The sequence below is a fragment of the Pteropus medius genome, unplaced genomic scaffold, assembly GCF_902729225.1.
Source record: "Pteropus medius unplaced genomic scaffold, Ma_sr-lr_union100, whole genome shotgun sequence".
NCBI lineage: Eukaryota > Metazoa > Chordata > Mammalia > Chiroptera > Pteropodidae > Pteropus > Pteropus medius.
The window spans coordinates 25,294,448-25,315,265 of NW_024349800.1; the positions used below are offsets into that span (position 1 = coordinate 25,294,448).

General features: G+C 33.9%; 1 protein-coding gene across 10 annotated transcripts in view; it reads left to right on the forward strand.

Annotated features, from left to right (window-relative positions):
- Positions 1-59: 59 nt before the first annotated feature.
- Positions 60-20,818, forward strand: part of PUS10 (pseudouridine synthase 10) — a 57,194-nt gene continuing 36,435 nt past the window's right edge. For 3 of the 10 annotated variants that reach the window (XR_005658213.1, XM_039887068.1, XM_039887077.1), the window contains exons 1-4: positions 60-488; positions 3,369-3,509; positions 5,873-6,136; positions 6,854-6,940. Coding sequence is in view for 9 of the 10 variants with exons in the window: in XM_039887068.1 (XP_039743002.1) it covers positions 3,384-3,509; positions 5,873-6,136; positions 6,854-6,940 (477 nt within the window). In the remaining variant the exon portion in view is untranslated. The other 7 variants (XM_039887075.1, XM_039887074.1, XM_039887071.1 and 4 more) reach the window with 7 other exon arrangements.

Sequence of the window (20,818 nt, forward strand, 5' to 3'; positions counted from 1 at the left end):
CCACCCCGCCCACTCGTCCGGTCAGGACGTGGGTTGTGGTTATGGTGCTTTGCCAGCAAGGACCAGAAGATAGGAGGACGCCACTAACTCTTGGGGGAGAAACCCTCTCATTTTATTTGCTCTAGAAAGAATTTCCAAGTAAGGGCTCATCGATATTTCTGGCAGCGGCTACAATACCTTACACGTCGTAGTCCCGTGGAGGCTTCTCTGAACTAGTCCTGCTCAGGCCGGGAGTGAAGCCCTGCTCACTCTTACACCCGCGAGAGAGGCGTGGCGCGTGGCGGCAGACCAGGCAGTTTTAGTGATTTTTCTACAAACAAGCAGGGGACAGTTCGGTCAGTCCTCTCGAGAAGGGGCTGGTACTTTCGTTCTAAAGCTCTCGTTTCCTCGGGGAACAGAATTGCTAGACGCAATTGGTGCGCTGTCTTTAGTCTTCCCCGTTCTCTCCGTAAGGGGTTAAATCTCAGGCTCCGGAGTCGTGGGAGAAGGTGAGGTAGGGAGATCTGAGGTGAGGGGGTGCGGACTGGGTGCAGGAGAGGAGTGTGGGTTGAGGGGATCTTTTTTGTTTTTGTTTTTCCTGCGGAGAGGCTTTGTTAGCAAGGAGGAGTGAGTGGGAAGTTTCTTGGAGTTGACCGAAGGGGAAGAAGGTCTTGCTTGGCCAAAAAAGACTTGAGGTTAGATCTTGGGTGAATTCTCAAGAGTTTAGAGTAGATTCTACAGCTGTGTGCATCGATAGCGAAATGCAGTTGTAAGTGCCTCCTCCTTTGGAAATCCACACCCCACATGCACCCCCACGAGACAAGTGACACCCTTCAGTATGGAATGAGTTTTAAAAGATAAAAGGACGTGAGACAGCCTGGCCATTTTGATGGGTTTTCAAATGCCCTGCTGCTTCTCTGTTTGCAGTGAATGGTTTCTGTAATATTCTGAGAGGTGTAAAGAAAGTTCATCCTCTCCTCCAGTAAACTAGAGACTGGGCTAGTTACCATTGGTTTGTGGAGAAGGGACTCTATCCTTTAGGGATCCTGACATGCGGAAGGAGGTTCTGTTGCAGTGACTTGTTCCAGTTCCTTCTGTAAAACAAACACGTAAACGAAAAGCAAAAATCTTAACAAGAGAAACCAACAATGAAAACCTTACTATATAGGATATGTTTTTCAAGGGCTTGGTTTCAAAAATAATACACCTCATATGGAACAACTGATTTCTAATGTTTTACGAAATCCTATCATTTCAGCGCTGTAATTAAGATAAAACAACCAAATTTAAGACATAAGGCATTTCCTTCATTTAATGTTAACGTGTTAGAGAAGTTGCTAGATTGTTGCTAGGTAAAAATGATCTTGAGAGGTTTGTAAGTTCGTTCAATATCATACACAAGAAGGTTTTGTTTTATTTTTATTTTAAGACTTTTTCAAACTACTCTGGATGGCGGAGGGGGGGCGGTGCGGTTTCCTAATTCTCTACAGGTTTGGGAACTTCTCAGAGCTGAGAGATTGTAATGTATCATTTACTGACTTTGCATGATACCTTTCTTTTAGTGAACCTATTGGAGAAATAAACATTGTCTTTAAGCCAAAGGAAAGAAAGTATACATTTAAATAAAACTAAGTATCCAGGGAAATCTTTGATACAAAGTGTATTTTCTAAACATTTATCCACTTATTTCTTTGAGAGGAGGGGTTATTTGTTTCTCTGCATTAAAAGGTTAATTCTGAATTAAATGAAATCCTTGACCTTAACTAATGGAAGGGGAGAGATAAAAGGTGAGGCAGCGACAGTTTCTCCGTGAGGGGAGTGCAGTCAGGGATGCACTTTAAAGGCTGATAATCAGCCCCTCAAAAAATCTCTACCTTTTCTCATCATCAGACTAGCAGATTAAGAGGACTGGGAAAGGATTTAGATCAAGTCAATAATAATGACCACACGGAGCTTCATTATGTAGAAGGTGTTGTCTGCATATTCGGTGTACTTTCATGAAAATGCCATGGAGTCCAAATTTACTTAGGCAACCCTAAATTAATGTTTCCTAGTCTGAGTTTCTGAAAGTTCTCTCATGTGTCCGGAAAAGCCTATTTTTCTTCTCTTCCTCTCCCTGCCAACTCACATATTCACCTGAATTAGAACCCAGCTAAAGACAATCTATTTTCCACAGTCCTCCCTGTGGAACTGATTTTTATGGTGAAGAGTTCTGTATAATTATATACCTGTCTTTCTCATTATTTTGTCTCAAGGATCTACTCTCGATAAGTGGCTACAAACATTTAGAAACTTGCAAGTAAGTAGTGGGTTTTAAAGGGTTGGAAAACACAAACTAAATCTAAGAAACATATTTCCATAGTAAGAAGTTGGTAAGAGCACCCTCCCATAAGTTTTAAGTAAATTTATTTTAATTATTAAACTGCACAAATTAAAAGATACCACTGTCTTGTATTGGTGTAACCACAGTTATACCATACCACAGCATTGCCATACAATCACTGTTTTATAAAACATTTTCTAGTTCATCATTTTAAAGTAATGTGGACTGATTCATTAATCAGAAGAATATCTTTTTTTTGCCAAACAGACTGATTGGGTAATTTAAATTTTAGTTCCCCTCCTTCCTGGCAACAAGAGAGTTAATTGGATCTCCCTCTCTTCCCACCTCTCTGTGTAGTATTTGTTTCTAAGTGAGTTTATTCAAATTGCAAAAAGTAGCATTTGTTTCAGATGACAATTACTCTAAAATATTTTGTATTTAATTTGTTTTTGTTGGAGGTTTTACTTGTGCATGAAAGAAAAAATTTTCTCATTTTACTAATGGCTCTTAGTTATTCAATCAAAGTAAAACTGACATTTTTGGATCTACTGATCAACTTGTTTTAAATATTTGACTGCTTAACTATCATTAAGGTTAGATAGGTATTATGTAGATTTATCTGATTATTTTTTGTAGCAAACTCATTTTTGATTTTTAATAGGAAAAGTTTATTGAATTTACTGCTCTGTTTTCTCAATACAGAATGGTACAAAATAAAAAGCAAAATTTTACACTATACTTTTATTTTCATTACTCTTCTCAGAGACAACCATTCTTTATTATTTTTATTTCTTTTGATTGGTTTAATTATATTAATGTACTTTATAATAATCCAGAATGCTAAACTAAATTCCTCGACAATTAGAAACTTTTACCTGATTCCTCTAATAGATCTTCAGGTTTATATTTCAATATGCATATAATGAAAGGGACATTATTAGAGAGTATGAAATTGTTTTTTTTTTTAAATAAAAGCTAATTTCTTTCCCTAAAGGTGATGATATATTTGTCTGTGAAAGTAAAACACAAAAGATGCTCATTAGTGTTATCTTTTATTTTTTTCTAGTTGTAAGTATTCATTATGTTTCCACTGACTGAGGAAAACAAGCATGTGGCCCAGTTGTTGTTCAGTACTGGTACATGTCCAAGATGTATCTTCAGATTCTGTGGTGTGGATTTTCATGCACCTTACAAACTTTCCTATGAGGTATTTTTTTTTTTTTTAAGTTAAGAAAGTTCCTCTATTTTTGAATGAATATCTGTATATTTGAGGGCAAGTATGTATTCATAACTTATTAAATTTAAAAAACTGTAATAAAATAATTATTGCTAATGCTAATTTTGGAACCTCCATTACCATAAAAATATAAGTTCCTTCTTAAGTGATTGTACCTAGTATTTAATATAGGGAGATCTTTGCAGATCAATTCTCTGGTGCATTTAATGTTTCTATAGCTCTTTCCCTAAGAGTATCTAGACAGAATATCACAAAATAGTGCTTCTCACCAGATATCAGTAAGATATATCAAGAGGGGTTGATAGCCCTGAGATCTTCTATTAAGTGGAAGCATTGTGGATTTGATTGCCTTTTTTTTTCTGCTTTCTATATTACTTATAGATAGGTATTTGCAACTCTCTAGAAGTAAATGCTATTAAAATCATTTACTGCTATTAATAACAAAATATACAGAGATCTTTGAAATTTTCAGTAATGTACAAAGAGCTTTGACATTTAATAGAATACTTTCACCTAAAATATATAACATTTTGTGAAATATATTTGATTCTAATAGTGATGTTCTTTTCAGAGTAATTATATGTGTGTGTGTGTGTGTGTGTGTGTGTATATAGCACTATATAAATAATACGAACACACGCATGCACAGTCAGTTTCTTAAAGTTTTTAAGAACATTTTTCCTATGTATTATTTGTTTCTATTATTTTGGAAATAATTATATCTAACATTCATAAGGCATTATTATATGTCAGGCTCTCATATAGTCTTCATAGTAACCTATTAGGTAAGTACATATATGATTGTCTCTATTTTCAGATGAAGAAACTGAGGCACAGAGAGGTTAAGCAACCTGCCCAAAGTTACACAGCTATTAAGTGAGCAAGCTAGGATATGAACTGTCTGTCTGAATCCAAAGCCTAGAATTTGGAGCTAGAAGACATGGATCTGAATCCCAGTTCCACCACTTTCCATCTTCAGTTTTCTCCTCTGTAAATGGGAATGATGATAACATCCACCTCACAGAATTTTAAGGGACAATATCTAATAAAGTATGTGAAAACACTTTGAAAACTGGAAATGGTACATATGCTGTGATGATTAATATATGTGTGTATATTCATTTATACACACTATGACTATAAAGTAATAAGATTGGTTTTGTGTAACTCTCCTTGCACATTTTTTCCAAACACATTATAATTTATTATTCTATACATGTTGTAAGATATAAAATATATAAAGAGACAGTGTTACCAACTTTCGTTTGTATCATTTAATGTAAATAAACATGAAACTATTTGAAGACAATTTTTTTGGTAAATGTACTTAAATTTTGATATGTTCTATTCATATAACTACACATACATATATATGTACTGTGTTATACTGACATAGATTTTACATAATAAACATATTTGTGTGGGTCCTAATATACCTATGTGTGTATGTATGTATGAGTATTTCTGTTAAAGATAAAATAGAGCTAATGTCTTAATAAACTGAATTAAATTTGTTTGAGTGATAGATTTTTCCCTTTAGAGTCACTAAATTGTAATCTGAGTGCATTTGAAAAGGATATTTATTCAACACTGAATAATAAAGCCTGTTTAATTTAGACAAAGTCCTCTGAGTATTTGGATGAATGGAATGTGTGCAAAATGAAAATGTTTTCGAAGGAATGCCACTTCTAACATTCTGACAGAAATTAGGCAAACCAGAATGTAGTAGAGGGCTTCTTTTTAACTAATGCATATAAATGGTTTGTAATTAAGTTGACAAATTTCAGTGTTGCCAGCATCTGTTTACTTTTGTATAGTAAATTGTCTTAAAATTACTTTTACTTATTAGACTTCTAATCTCTAATTTTTCAGATTTTACATTAAATAAATATTGTACCTATGAGATTTTAGTGATTGTGAGATTATTGAATATCTTAGCAATAATGGAAATTCAGTTTGTATTTCTACTTGTTAATATAATTGAGGTGTGGTGTTTTGTGTTTTTTTTTTAATTGATGTTAGCAAGTGATTGACCCCACAATTAACTACAAACCAAATGCATAAATTTCTTATTGGAAACTTTCTGCCTCAGATTTAGGACTTTAGCTTCACTGATCTAAGTGGAACAATATTCACACACTTATTACAGGAATTGGGTAATTCTCTTTTAAATTCCCCAGAAAGCCAACACTGGCTAATAAAATTAGTTTATTGCTCCAGAATTGATATAAATCAACATTGTATAAATCTGTGATCTATCATAATTTTCACTCCTGTTTTCATGCTTCGTCTTACCCTTAGGGTTATTACTTTTTTTAAAATTAACTTTCCAGGAGTTGCTCAATGAACTACAGAAATTTCTGGAAACTGAAAAAGATGAATTAGTTTTGGAAGTTCCAAATCCACCTCCCAAGAAAATTCGACTACAAGAACTAGAAGATGGGATTGATGGGATTGATAATCTGAGTCAAAATGGAAAGGGAAGGGTCTCCATTATTGAAGATGGAAGCATCGCTTCCAAAAACTCAAGTTTAAATGTATGCAATGTATGCCTAGGAATTCTTCAAGGATTCTGTGAGAAAGATTTCATTAAAAAGGTAAATAATCTGTTTTTGGTTATTATATGTGCAATTATGTAGAGATTTTCGATCTTAAGGCCTAGAATTATTCTATCTGAAGGAATGATGCCATTCATTTCAACTTGTTTCACATCAATGGATCATTTAAAAAAAAAAAAAGCCTTTTTATCTCAAATTACCTTTTTATCAACATGATATCTACAAATTAATGAAATATGTACCCATCCATGTATTTCGGTCATGAGTGCTATTCAATTGAAGAAAAATTATAGCAGTTTTCCCTTTGCTATTTTACATAGCTAAGGAGTTGGAGTCAACCTATTAGTGTCTAGAAAAGACAGATGTTACAGCACTTTGGAAGGTACATAATTGAATGTGGGATTGCTTTTTCTTTCCAACTGTCAAGAGTACCATATTAGCTTTATTTTAAAATCTTTTTTAAATTATGAGGTAACCTAATAGAAAACTATTTGGGTATTCAACAGATTGTTCTGCAGGTGAGTCCTGGCTGTTTTGGTAATATCAGTCTTCATGGTCATTGTTAGCAAATGTTTGAATTCAGGATGTTTGTGAGAGTTCTCTTATTGAAAGGTTAAAGTTTGGAAGTTTTGCCATGTCATCTCCTGGACCAAAAATTTATGTCATGAAGATTATTATAAAATTTTTAGTAATTCCTGGGAATTTGTATAATACTTTTTTATGTAATAAAATAATTTTTATGTGATACTTTTTTAGGTGTGCCAAAAGGTTGAGGCCTCTGGATTTGAATTCAACAACTTGGTATTTTCAGTCTCCTTCCCACCACAGTTATCTGTAAGAGAGGTAAGGTCATTTACATCCATAAAACTACATGTGAAGTACACACTTGAAGTTTCTTAAAAAATAGGGATATAGAAATATTCCTTACCATATTATATTTTTCACATTTTGTGTACTTATTGAATGATTGAAAGCAATACATTATTATAGCTGCTTGATAATGTTGAGTGAATGGATGAAAAAAGGAATTACCAATTCAAGTTAGTTTATTCATCACAGGGCTGCCATCTCTTTTGAAGGTCATTCAGTAGCAGACATTCATTGAGAATTAGCTCTGTGTGAGGCACGTTAGTCAGAGAAAGAGATCTGATCGAGACTCCAGATCTTCTGGGGCATATGTATGCATTTTATAATAGTACTAGGATAGGGTCATTTCAATTATGATGAACTTTCTTGTTTTCCGGAGTAAAATATAAAAAGGTGGCACCTCATTTAGTCAATGGTAAAAAGGGAAATAGCCTTATGTTTGTTTGACTTTTTTCTTTTCTTGGTGAAAAAAATAATAATAGTCATTAGTGTAACATTCTTGTGTGTCAAAACTGACATGAAAAGATAAAACTATCTTTGTTAATACTATTATAAGAAGTATAGGGAGAATGACCTCTGTAATCTCAAATTATAACAATGAATTCTAAACATATCCATTTATTTATATGTATAAGATGTCTTTTCCTTAAGAATCCCAAAGCAACACCAGAATATTGTGTCCTATACTGGCACTTTCTTTGGGTGAACATGTTTATTAGCCCCTAAAAAACTAAAGATTGATATAAGACTGAAAGTTGAATGATAGATAAGAGCTGAGAAGTGAAAAGAATAGAATGATTTTAAGTACTTCTCTTGAGGACAATATAACTGAGCAAATGGAAGAATAAAGGGGATGATTATGATATACTGAGGTTTATAAACACTTAAAGTCATTTTGTAGTCGATTATCAAAGCATTTATCATTGATAGGTCATCTTCAGGGTCCAATTTTGGTAGAGAGAAACAGACTTCCAAAAGCTGAATGACTCAAAAAGTTGCAGGGTTTGGGTAACAAAAATAAAAAGTACATTTGACCCTTGAACAACACAGGTTAGAACTGTGAGGGTCCACTTATACACGGGGTTTTTTTTCATAAATACTGTAGATGTATTTTTTCTTCTTTATGATTTTCTTAATATTTTATTTTCTCTAGCTTCATTGTAAGACTATAGTATGTAATATACAAAATATGTGTTAATCAACTGTTTGTTATTGATAAGGCTTCTGGTCAACAGTTATGTTTTCAGGGAGTCAAAAGTTATATGCAGATTTTTGACTGTGCAGGGGGAGGGTGGGTGCCCTTTACCTTTGTTCAGGTGTCAACTGTATATTTTCTAAGTATGGTTATACATCTTACCACCAAACTCCTCTCAAAGTTAATATTTTTACATTAAAATTTATGTTGTCCATATTTATCACTTATGTAATGATTTTGACAATATTAATTTAATATTTATTGAATACTTATAAAGTATTTATATTCCATAATAGAAATAGAAGATGCTGTTTTAAAAAATAGAATTATTCTGCTTAAACTCTACTTACTTTTTATAACTGATTTTACAGCTAACTATTTAGCAGTAATAAGTGACTATTTTAATTATTGGGGAATTAATCCTTTCTACAGTTTAGATGTTAAGTGACTCATTGTTTTCCTTTTTGTTAATGAATAGTAAATTTTTACCCACTTATTTTTAAAAAATAATTATTTTAAAAAGTATGCAGTTTTATATGCATATACTAGTTTCACAACCCAGATTTCTCAGCAAATTGTGCTTATGTTTTACTTTGTGATCTTTTATTATTATGTTTTGTTATTTTCTTTTATTGCTGTCTTTTATTACTTCTTTGGAGTTGAGATATGTTATGAACCAGACTGGATATAAGTTTCTTTTCAAATCAGTTAACTTATTTACTAAACATCCCAATTTAAATAAATTATATATTTTCAAAATAATCTTGCATTTTGAATATAAATTCTATAACCTCGTTAATGATATGTTTCCTCTACATTGTGGTCTTTAAACTTAAAACTTGTGAAACTTGGAACTTATTCATCTGTGTGTAGAATAAACATATTAATTTGTACATGGAATTGATTGGTGTTAATTATCTCATAATTCAGAGTGGAATATACAATTGAGTCAGCTTTTTTCCACTTCTAAAGAGGAAAAAATATAATCACAAATATATTGATTTGCAAACAAATAATTTTTATCATCATATTAGTATTATATTTCTGCTTACAAAAGAACCAAGGAAAGGGATGACCTCAAGTAAAGCATTTTTGAAAAATCAAACTATTAAGTTTGTATTAATCCCCTTCATATTCCTGGCCCTATAAATCCCTTTCTTACTATATCTATAGTTTTTATTTATCATTATTATAAAAACACTGATTTAAAAGCTTAAGAAGAAAAACTTGCAGTTAGTATAATTATCATAATCTTCTACTGAGTTTGAGAGAATATGAAGGGAGGGATGGAGTATATCTCCTGTGTGTGCTTTCCTAGGAACCAGCTGATCTGGTTAGGACAGTTTTAGACAATATTACTAAAGAGGAGACAAATGAGCAATTTAACTGATGAAATGGTGTTAGACATCAAGTAAGACTTAGTAAGCAGAATAAATGGAGGCAGTATAAATGGAGAGATTCACAAAAGACAAGAATATGGAAACTTAGCTGGAGGTAGTACTTAGAAGCTTCAAAAATCTTCATAAGAGCATACAAAATGTGAATGATAAAATAAAGTTGAGATTATAAGGGAGAGTAATAGATATCTCATGACTATCTTAATTTGCTGGATTGGACTTACCATTTGAATATAAGAATGCAAGGATGTCTTTTTTATGAGACTTAAATTTTAAAAAACAACTTTTTAAATTATTTGATTACAGTTAACATACAATATTATATTAGTTTCAGGTGTACAACATAGTGATTAAACATTTATATAACTTACAAAGTGATCACCCCAATAAGTCAAGTACTCATCTGACACCATATGTAATTATTACAATATTATTGACTATATTCTCTGTGTTGTACTTTACATCCCATGACTGTTTTTATAACTAGCAATTTGCATATCTTAATCCCTTCTCCTTTTTACCTTTCCCCCAACCTCCTTCCCATTTAATGGAAATCATTAAAATGTTCTCTGAATCTGTGAATTTCTCTTGTTTGTTTACTTTTTTTTATTTCATGTATAAGTGAAATCATATGGTATTTGTTTTTCACTGTTTGACTTTTTTTATTATTATTTCTTACTTTAGTCTGTGTATTTAATCCTAGTATTTGAATTTCAGACAATATTTTAAGGCTGGATCATTTTAATTTTTCTTTATCAAAACAAAAAAAAAGCCTGTTTTCTATAATTAAAAATAAAATTGGTTTAGTATGTATATTTCCTTCTAAACTAATTAGAGACATAATCACCCAAACTGTTACGACTGATCAGGATTTCTTTTCTAACAAAATGTTTCAAAATAATGGCCATTCTTAAAATTTTTATATTATGTTATAAATGAATATTATATATTTTTAAAAAGCTCTTTAACTTGTTTGTGCTGGCAACAAATCTGTCATTTCTGATTTCAATATCTTACCCTATGTGTCAGTCACAACATTCTTAGCTATAGTCTTAGACTCATGTAATTTATTGGAGCATTTAATCTATTTACAATTCAAATGATTATTGATAGGTATATAATTATTGCCATTTTATACATATTTATGGGGCTTTTTTTCCTTCTTAAAGAGGTCCTTTTGACATTTCTTGTAATACTGGTTTGGTGGTGATGAACTTCTTTAGCTTTTTCTTGTCTGGGAAGAGACTCAGGTTTGTTAAAAGATAGATATAATAGTGTGATAGGGCAAGAAATTATATACCTGCATTGAGATCCAAGATTATTTGAGTGGAAAGATGCTGAACACCATCTAGAATAGAATTTAAAAAAAGAGAAATGAGATAGATACAGAAGTCAAAGTCTGCTGTGTGGTCCTTGGCCAAGGGATGAGGCGATGAGTTGCAGACATAAAATAGTCACAAAGGTTAATGTATACAGTACCATGAGGGACTCCTAGTATTTAGGCTCTTGATAGAAATCACATTTGATTAAAAGCACATTGTCTGACAGCATTTGAATTGGAATAGTTTCTTCTCCTAAAGTAATGGTTCTCAAACTTTAATATACATAGGACTTATTTGGAGAGTTTTCCAGTCCCCATCCTCAGAGGTTCTGTTACAGTAGGTCAGTGGATCTATTAATTTGTGTTTCTAACAAGTTCAGGGGTGATAATAGGTGTTGCTGGTATAAGGAACACACTTAGAGCAACCACTGTTCTAAAAGATAATGGGAGAACTAATGTAGTCCTAAATAAAAATTGACAACCTTTTAAAATTTGTATTGCTGATAGGAAGGGAGAAACAGGCATAATATCTCCTAGACTTTTGATAGGTGGATTTCAAGCAGTCCAAAGAAAAGGCAAAGAAAAATAGCATCCAGGAATCTGGGCTGGAAGATAAACTAAAAAGATTAGGGAGTACAGAGAAAGTGAAATTCAGACTTTAATTAAAACCAAATTATCCCAAGCAATAAAAGTTGAGGGGGAAAAAATATTTCCCAATGTACACGAGATAGACAATACCGCCCCCCTCTATCTCCCCCTCTTCCCCCCACCTTCTCCTTCCCTTCTATTTACATAAACATTTGTATTTAATTTGTATTTATATATATAGACACATTTGACTTTATTTTGGAAAAATTTTAAAGTAGTAAGACTAGCCTAATGAATCCCTATGTGTGTATTATCCAACTCCAACAGTTAAATTTTTCGCCAACCTGAGATCAATTTAAAAAAAAAAATAGATAGATGAAAAGTTAAGTCAAATTAATGTAAATGTAAAAAGGCTTAGATCTGTAAGAATAGCAACTAGAAAATAAAACCTCTAATGAGTAGAGACTTGCGAGAATTGCTAAGGAGGACTTGGTGCACCTAAAGTTATGTTTAGAGCAACAAAGAGGTTAAAAAGGGGGTGGATCTGCTATTTTGAACTAATAGTATACTGCCAATGGATGATAGAGAAAGCAGAACTCTGAAATTCATATTTGCTTCTTTCCTTTCTGTCAAGGAAAATCATCTTCAACCGAAAAGGGTAGAACAATCATTGGTAAGGAAGAATGAAAGCTCCACATGATGACGTTTCTTAGATGGCTTCAGGTGTTTGGGCCTAGATAAGTTACATTATAGGCTAGATTCAGAAAGAACTTCCAGCTGTCCATGATCTTTGAGAGCTTTTAAAAGATAGCACATTTTACAAATAACTGAAGACAGATAAGGGCAGTTCTAATTTTCCAAAGGTAAAGGTGGTTTTGTTAACTACCAACTGGTAAGCTTGACACTAAAACCCTGGCAAGATTCTACATCTCTAGGAACTAAATAAATTGTGAGCACTGAGAATAAGAAAAACTTGATTGTCAACACACTGAACAGGTTCGCTAAGAACAAATCACGTTTGCATCATTTCTTTTACAAATAGCAGGACTGGTAGAACAGGGAAATACAGTAGGACCAGTGTGATTGCAATTCAGCTAGTCATTGACTATATTCTCATGATAACTTCCCCAAAATGGCAGGAAATGTGAGCAGGATGTGAACACTGTTGGGTGGGTTGTCCCTGACTAGCCAGACCCAAAAGTTGCTGATTAATGATTGGCATGGAACTGGACATTGTTCTCCAAATGTGCTCTGCAGATCGACCACCTGAAATCTAGTTGGGGATAGATCTTGATTGTTGGGCATTGTCTCAGACCTCCTAAATCAGAATCTCTAGGGATAGGGCATAGAAGCCCCTCGACAATTCATGTACACATTGAAATTTAAGAATCACAAAACTTCAGAGAGATTTCTGAAGTGCTGCAGGACTCTTTGCATACCTTGTCCTCGTCATGATTTCTATCAGTGATAATATAATGGGAACACTCACTGAAGATGTGCATAACAAGAGTTGAGAGTATAGTAGATAGGTTGAGTTAGAATTGAGATCCAAAAAGATCTTAATAGAGAAAATCTAATGAGATGAAATTTAATAGGAATAAATAAATTCTTATACTTGGGTTTAGAAAAACTGCCAAATAAAGGATGAGGCAGAAGTAGTTTAAAAACTGTGTTTATAGACAAGGCTTAGGGGTCTTAGTTAATAGTCCAATAAGAATTAGGAGTGTGATGTAGATAACTTCTTTGGATTTTAGTCCAGATATTAGAAGTATAGTGTCTGGAAAGATGAAGGTAACAATCCTGTTTTATCAGTGCCAGCCATTCCTAGAGTGCATATTCAGAATGAACATTCTACTTTACAAGGAACAAGGACAAATGGGAAGACATCCTAATCCTTGAAATTTGTGAATCTGTTACCATCAATGAAAAAAAAAAAGGGAGGATTGTGAGTGTAATTAAGATTAAGGATGCTGAGTTGGAGAGATTATCCTGAACTATCTGGTGGGCTCAACCTAGTCACACAAATCCTCAAAAGTTACCTTCCATGCTGAGTTCAGGGTCAGAGGAAGATGTGATTATGGAAGAATGGTCAGAGAGATGCGATGTTGCCCACTTTGAAGATAACGAAAGGGAGTCATGAGTCAAGGAATATGGGTGGCCTCTAGAAGCTAGAAAAGGCAAGGAAATGGGTTCTCTTGTCCAGAACCTCCAGAAAGGAAGATAGCCCTGCTGATACTTTTTAGTCTGATGAGACCCATGTTGGACTTCTGACTTAAAGAATTGTGAAATAAACTTGTGTTGTTTAAAACCACTAAGTTTGCAGTAATTTGTTATAGCACCGATAGAAAATGAATATACATTTAGAGGAGTGCATTCAAAATGGTGGAGATATCTGAAACCTGGTCACAGGAGCCATCAGAAGGAACTTGGGATACTTTGGAGAATAGATGATTTAGTGGGATGAATTTACTCTTTTTAAATATTTGAGGGGTTTTCTACTACAGAGGTAGAATCAGAAGGACAATAATTTTCAGTTATAAGGAATTATCCAGAATAGTATAGACTTGTTTTTAGGGATGTTGAGTTTTCTACCACCAGAATGTTTAAGCCAAGGCTGGGCAACTACTTGGCAGATAGATAGAAGGAAGATGTACACCATATAGTTGGTTAGACTAGAGACTTTGTTCAGCCTGTTCAACTCCAAGATACTATATAATTTTAAGAAAAACGTTTATTACAGTAGTTGTTTTTTTGTTCTTATATTCATGATTGCTTTCTCTAAACTTCTATATCACATTAAGTTAGTGCCACACTAAAATTATTACAAAATGAATAACCTAGACTTATGCTATATTAGGCTAAACTTGCATTTATGGGAAAAGAGCATTCCATTAAGTCCTTTTAAAAGTAAACATTTTAAAGTCCTTCCTTCTTTTAGGTTCTTTACTAGTGGAGTCCAGTAGAGGGCAATATTGTACTATCAGTTCAGCTTATTGGTCCCTGGGGTAGTGTGTGTGTGTGGAGGGGAGGGGGGACTGGGGGAGGTGGACTGGTGGAGAATAGTTTGTTCACTCTATAGACTTTAAATGCATAAAGTGTCTCTTAAATGTTAGTGTGGTTGTATGAAATACCTATTTTCTGATGTACAAATTGATATGGTTGATGTCTTATTTGTCAAATCGAACCTTTTTTCATTTGTTCTACTTTGTAATATCTCTGTGCTTTGCACTAAGTACTGTAATTTACAGCCCTAGAAAAGTAGCCAGAAATAAAAGCAGTACCATTTCTGAGGTAGCAATTTATATTTACAAAATTATTTCTCTTAAATTCTGACAAATGGATATTCAAAAGACTGGATTTTTACTTAAATCTGTGGGTTCTTAGTCAGTTTGGGATCATCATCTCATTAAGAATTAAAGAATGGGGTGAAGGGTTAAAGAAATACAAATTAGTAGTTGATAGTTGGGCACGGGGAGCATGGAAGAGGGAATGCAGTTAGCATTAATATGATGGCTAAGTGGAGGGCCAGGGGAGGGAGGGAGCATTTGGGAGGATCATTTTATGAATATTATAGATGTCTAACCAATGTACTGTATACTTGAAACTAATTTAAATAAATACATTTATATAAAACAAAGAATTAAAGCAATGAAACTCTTGTCTTAAAAATGCACATATTAAAAAATTTTGCAAGTACTTCTAGGGGCCTCTTAAATTCTCAGCCAGTAATCTAAGATCTTTCTTAATTGAGTACTCCACTAATTTCCTCCCTGTGTAATTGATTGATGTACTTACTTTTTGTAAAAGGCAGTGGTTTTTATAATTATGTTTAGCTCATAGAACAGAATAGGGTGAAATTGTTTTGGCTTCAAGTACAGAGAGCTACACTTTAAAGTTCATATTATATGTGCAGATCTGAGCTAGTTCAACTCAACTCTCTGATTTAGCATGTGTATTTTCTGCTTTTTGTTTATTTTCCATGACTTCTCGATTTTTATTTTGTATGACAAGCACTATGCCCAAATCAGTTTTTGTTCTTTCTCACCCATCATTTAAGACCAACTCAAGTTTCACTTCAATCAAAAAACTTTTTCTGAGCTTACTAAGGAATCTTCAGAATTTGTAGCCCTGTTTTTGGTTGGGTTAGTTGATTAGAACTTGCTTCAGTCCCTGTGTGGTCCACTTAGCCAAGCAAAATACATTTTTACAAGGTTGCTGAATAAGGCATTGAAAAGCATGCAAATTTAAAGAGATCATTGTTTTAAGGATCTTTTAATGGACTTTTCATGAATTGGGGGTGGGGGAATAGTGACCTTGCTAATGTTTTAGATATAAAAGCTGTAACTTCAGAGGACATGCAGCAACTCATGGTATGATTTATTTACCTAACTACCTTGACTCTATGAGCATTGCCTTTCCTTAACTACTCCACTTATTAAGCCATACACTCAAGAACATAACTAAGGATCTAGGGACACCAGAATGATGGATTCAGGCAGATCTGCTACATCATGGGGAACATGGCACTAAACATGAGAGGAGCTTCAGGATTCTGTTACTCAGTATACTGGGATGTGCATTCCAAGGGAGAAAGGATGAGTGACATATGCTTAGTCAAAGTTTGTATAGAACCCTGGTTAGGATGGGCAACCAGAAATCCAGCTGTTAAGGAGTCAGAGCAAGTTTTGAAGAGCTCTAATAACCCATTATTAGGGGTACAGGCTCAGGAAACCTAACATATAAAACAAGAATCCATTCCTGAGATTACTGAGATATGCAGCAAAAAGGAACGAATTATATTCCTGGGACTGAGTTGCCATGGTGAAGCAAGGTTAGAAGCCAGGCCGATTGTAAAGACCATCACAATAATATAATGTATATTGGATTCAGGAATGTAGTTGGCAGGGCATTCAGATACATGTTTAAATACTGAAAGATGCATATGTTTACTTTCTAGCTTTGCTTTTTTCCCCTTGGCCCGAACCAGCTAACTATGGGTGGAGGCATCAAGAAAGAAGAGGTTGCTGTGGCTAATCCACCAGTGTTGGTAGCTGAGAGGTAGCTGGGTGTGTTAAGATCACGAGGCAGCCTTATAATTATGATTTTTATTGTTTTAATTTGTGTGATTGTATTCTTGTGAATTGGTACATTTTGCATTTTTAAAATTTACAATAATAAATGGTAATATAACAGAATTAATAGGAATACAAGATGAAGGAAATCCTTTTTCTTAAAAACTCTGTTTCTCCATCAAATGCTACATATAATCACATTGCTACTTACTAAATGTTGAGTTCTTATCAAACTTTTTTGTAAATTAATTTTTAGGACTGTGTGGCTTAGTAGACTGTTTCAGAAAAAGAGAACTTTAATGTAGACTCTGCCTATTTCAGATTTTGATTTTTCTTTTTGCATAGATAAGTCATCTCAATTATTCTTTTTCCTATCACCACCATGTTTTAAACTTAGTCTAACCTACTAAGTTATTCTTGCTTTAGAAAAATCATTCATAATGATAGAAAAAATGTATCTAAAAATAAGTGTATATGTATATAAAGTGATATTTTATATGTGATATGTTTATTATACATATATACAAAGTGATAGCTTTTATGAGAAATGACCAAACCACCATGATGTGTACTTATGTTTTAGGAGCAGCAAGCTTAAACCCATTTTATAGGAAAACAAAGTATAATATGCCACCATATATTATTTGTATGACAGTGTGCTGCATGTGTTCTCTCATTTAATCATAACAGTCCCTTGAAGTAGGTGGTATTATTATCCCTGTTATCCTTATTTTACAGATAATGAAATTGAAACTCAAGGTCACATTGCTAATAAATAACACAGCTAGGATTTAAATGCTCATCTATTCAACTCCAAAGTTTATACTTTTGATTATTGCTATGCTATACTTTGTGATTTGGTCACATTCCAAAAGTGAGTTATTGTGTTTCTTTCCTTTACTGATATTCTTTTTTTTTCAAATGGTGCAATATCTTCAAAGTTAGGGAAAGAATCTTTGGTAAAAAAAAAAAAAATTATACACACACACACACACACATACATGCATACACACACACACATATATATGTATATATGTATATATGGAACCAGAATTCTTGTAATATTTTAATAAGAATAATACTTTAACAAGTGCGATGATAATAAAATTGATGCAAAGGTATCAACTCAGGTAGCCTTTTTATTATGTTAAGAATCGTAATATAAAATGGTTTCTGTTTATAATTCAGTTTGTATCTAGAATTTTAATTTTCTGTGAAGCTAGGGTGTTATGATGTGTATTGGCCATGTGATATTTGGCATTCTCACTATAAATTTGTATTAGAAGCCATGAGACAATGATTTAAGTAAAAATTTGGGTTATATTTGTGAAAACATCACAGAAGTCTTCTACCTATTAAGGAAGTGAGCATGTGCACTCATGAGCGAATCAGTAGCCAAGCAGAATGCTAAATTGGTATTCCAAAAGATTTTTTTTCAATGCAGACATGTTTTCAGGGCACCTTTTGTGGAATAATATTTTTATTCATGGTGCAACTCAAATTATAAAAATATTACAAAGAATTTTATTTTAATAATAAAATTAAGAATAAGATTTAAATGTCCTGTATATGTCTTCTAAAGAGATATTAAGCACACTTACTACAGGTGAATATTCAGATAAACAATATTCCATTAGCACAGAGATTCTTTTTTCCCTGAACTTGTGATATAGTTTGTCAGTTGGTTAGCTTGTTGGACATTTTTGGTAAAGTCTTATTCCAGTTTGTTCAATCTTTTATATTTCTCACATTTTAAGTAATTGCCTTATAAAAAACAGAGATTACATGATGTGAGTTCTTAAAGTTGAAATCTATCCTAGAATAGAAATATCTTCATTTTTGTTTTTATATTCACCGGAAAGGGTTAACCCTTTCCTTCTACTCATGGGTAATCCTAAAACTAGAGTTTAAATGGGCCTAGTCTTGTAAAATGGGATCATAAGGTTATATATCTTTTGAGACTGGCTTTTTTCATTTGATATTATTTTTAAGAGTTTCATCTATATGGCTGCGTTTTATAATTTGTTTTCATTGCTTTACAATATTCAGTTGCATGAATATACTGCAGTTTTTTCATACTACTATTAATGGATATTAAGATCATTTCTAGTTTTGGGCTACTTTCAATAATGAAACCATAAACTTTAGTTTTTAAGCCTCCAATAATTTTATTTATTTAATTAGTTTCAAATATATAGTACATTGGTTAGACATCTATATAGTTCATAAAATGATCTCCTCAATTGCTCCCTCCCTCCCCTGACCCTCCATCTAGCCAACATATTAAGGCTAACTGCATTCCCTATGCCATGCTCCCCATCCCCGGGACCATCCATCAGCTACTAATTTGTACTTCTTTAACCCTTTACCCCATTCTCCAAGCCCCCCTAATCCTCCTTCCCCTCTGTCCATCATCAAATTGTCTACTATATTTGTGAGTCTGTTTTTGATTAGTTTGTTCTTTTTATTCCTTAGATTCCGCGTATAAGTGAAATTATACAGGATTTATCTCTCTCTGTGTCTGACTTAAATACCTTCTAGATCCATCAAAGCAATATCTTTTTCCATCCCCTTTCCTTTTAGTCTGTGTGTGTCTTTTAATCTGAAGTGAGTCTCTTGTAGGCAACATCTTAGGGGTCTTGTTTTCCTATCCATTCAGCCACTCTATCTTTTAGTTGGAGCATTTAATTCTTTTCCATTTTGAGGTACTTCTTGATAGGAATGTAATTGTTACAATTCTTGATTCCCATTTTTGATACATGTTTTTTCTTCTTAAAGAAGTCCTTCCAACATTTCCTGTAATACTGGCTTGGTGGTGATAAATTCCTTTAGCTTATTTTTGTCTGGGAAGCTCTTTATCTGTCCTTCAACTCTAAATGATTGCTTTGCTGGATGAATTATTCTTGGTTGTAGATCCTGGGTCATCCTGTCGAATATTTTTGCCAAGCCCTTCTGTCCTGCATAGTTTCTTTTGAGAAATCAGCTGCCAGTCTTATGGGTGTTCCCTTATAAGTAACTATCTGTTTTTCTATCTGTTCGCTGCTTTTAATATTCTTTCTTTGTATTTAAACTTTGGCATTTTAATTATGATGTGTCTTGTTTGGGCCTCTTTGGATCCCTAGTTTTTGGAATTTTCTGAGCTTCTTGGGATTTTATGTCCATTTCCTTCTCCACATTAGGGAAGTTTTCCATCATTATTTCTTCAAACAGCTGTTGAGCATCTTGTTTTCCTTCAGGTACACCGATCAGGAGGATATTTTGACCCTTAATAGTGTCCCATATTCTCCTTAAATTATTTTTATAGTCTTGGCCTCTTATCTCTTGCCATTTTGCTTGCATGTCCTTGGCTTTCCCATCCTCTACATAGGGCATTTGATCCTTTTCTTTATTCACTTTGTTTATTCCTTTGTTTACTCCATTTAAGATACTTCTCATCTCAGATAATGTGTTCTTCACTTCAGACTGGTTCTCTTTTTTATGTTTTTTTTATCTCTTTGTTGAAGTTCTCACTGAATTTATCTACACTTCCCAAAAGTTCATTGAGCATCTTTATAACCAGTGTTTTAAACTCTGCATCTGTTAGATTACTTGACTCCATTATATCTGGATCTCTGTTCTGTTCTCTCATATAGTTTCTGCTTCTTTGTCTTCTCATTTTGGCTGCCTTTCCATGTGTTTCTATGTACTAAACAAAACTTCTAAGTCTCCCGGTCTTATTAGTGTGGATTTGTGAAGTTGGTGTCCAGTGGCACAGTCTTGAGAGAGGTTCAACTGCAGGCCAAATTTAGCCCAAGCCTCTACCCCACTGGGGCCACCTGTTGAGATTCAGCAAGCAATCCACAGATGCTGTGCTTATAGTTGCCTCAAAAGGTCACACCAGAACCAAGGCCAGCTGCCTCCAGTGTGAGTCTAGGAGCTGCTCAGCAAGGAGCACCTGACTCACACTGAGGATATACCTGGATGTGGCTTGGGTGGGGCCGCAAGTTGGGGGAGGCGGGGTTTCAGGGAGTCCTCTAGGCAGAGAGACCTCTGTTATCCAGTTTGATGACAGCTTGACTCTGGCAGCGCTGTGTCCGCGCACTGGGAGCGGGGAGGGCTCAACAAGAAACAATGGATACCACTGGCACATCTGTACAGAGTGTGTCTCTCTTGGCCCTCACTCCGACAATGTATCCCTGTAAGTCCCTGTTGCCTCCTGTGCACAGCTGAATCTGCACTGGTGCTCACAGTGAGCAAGTCTGTCACCGTGAAAATCCACTCGCGGATGTGGCCCCGTGAAGA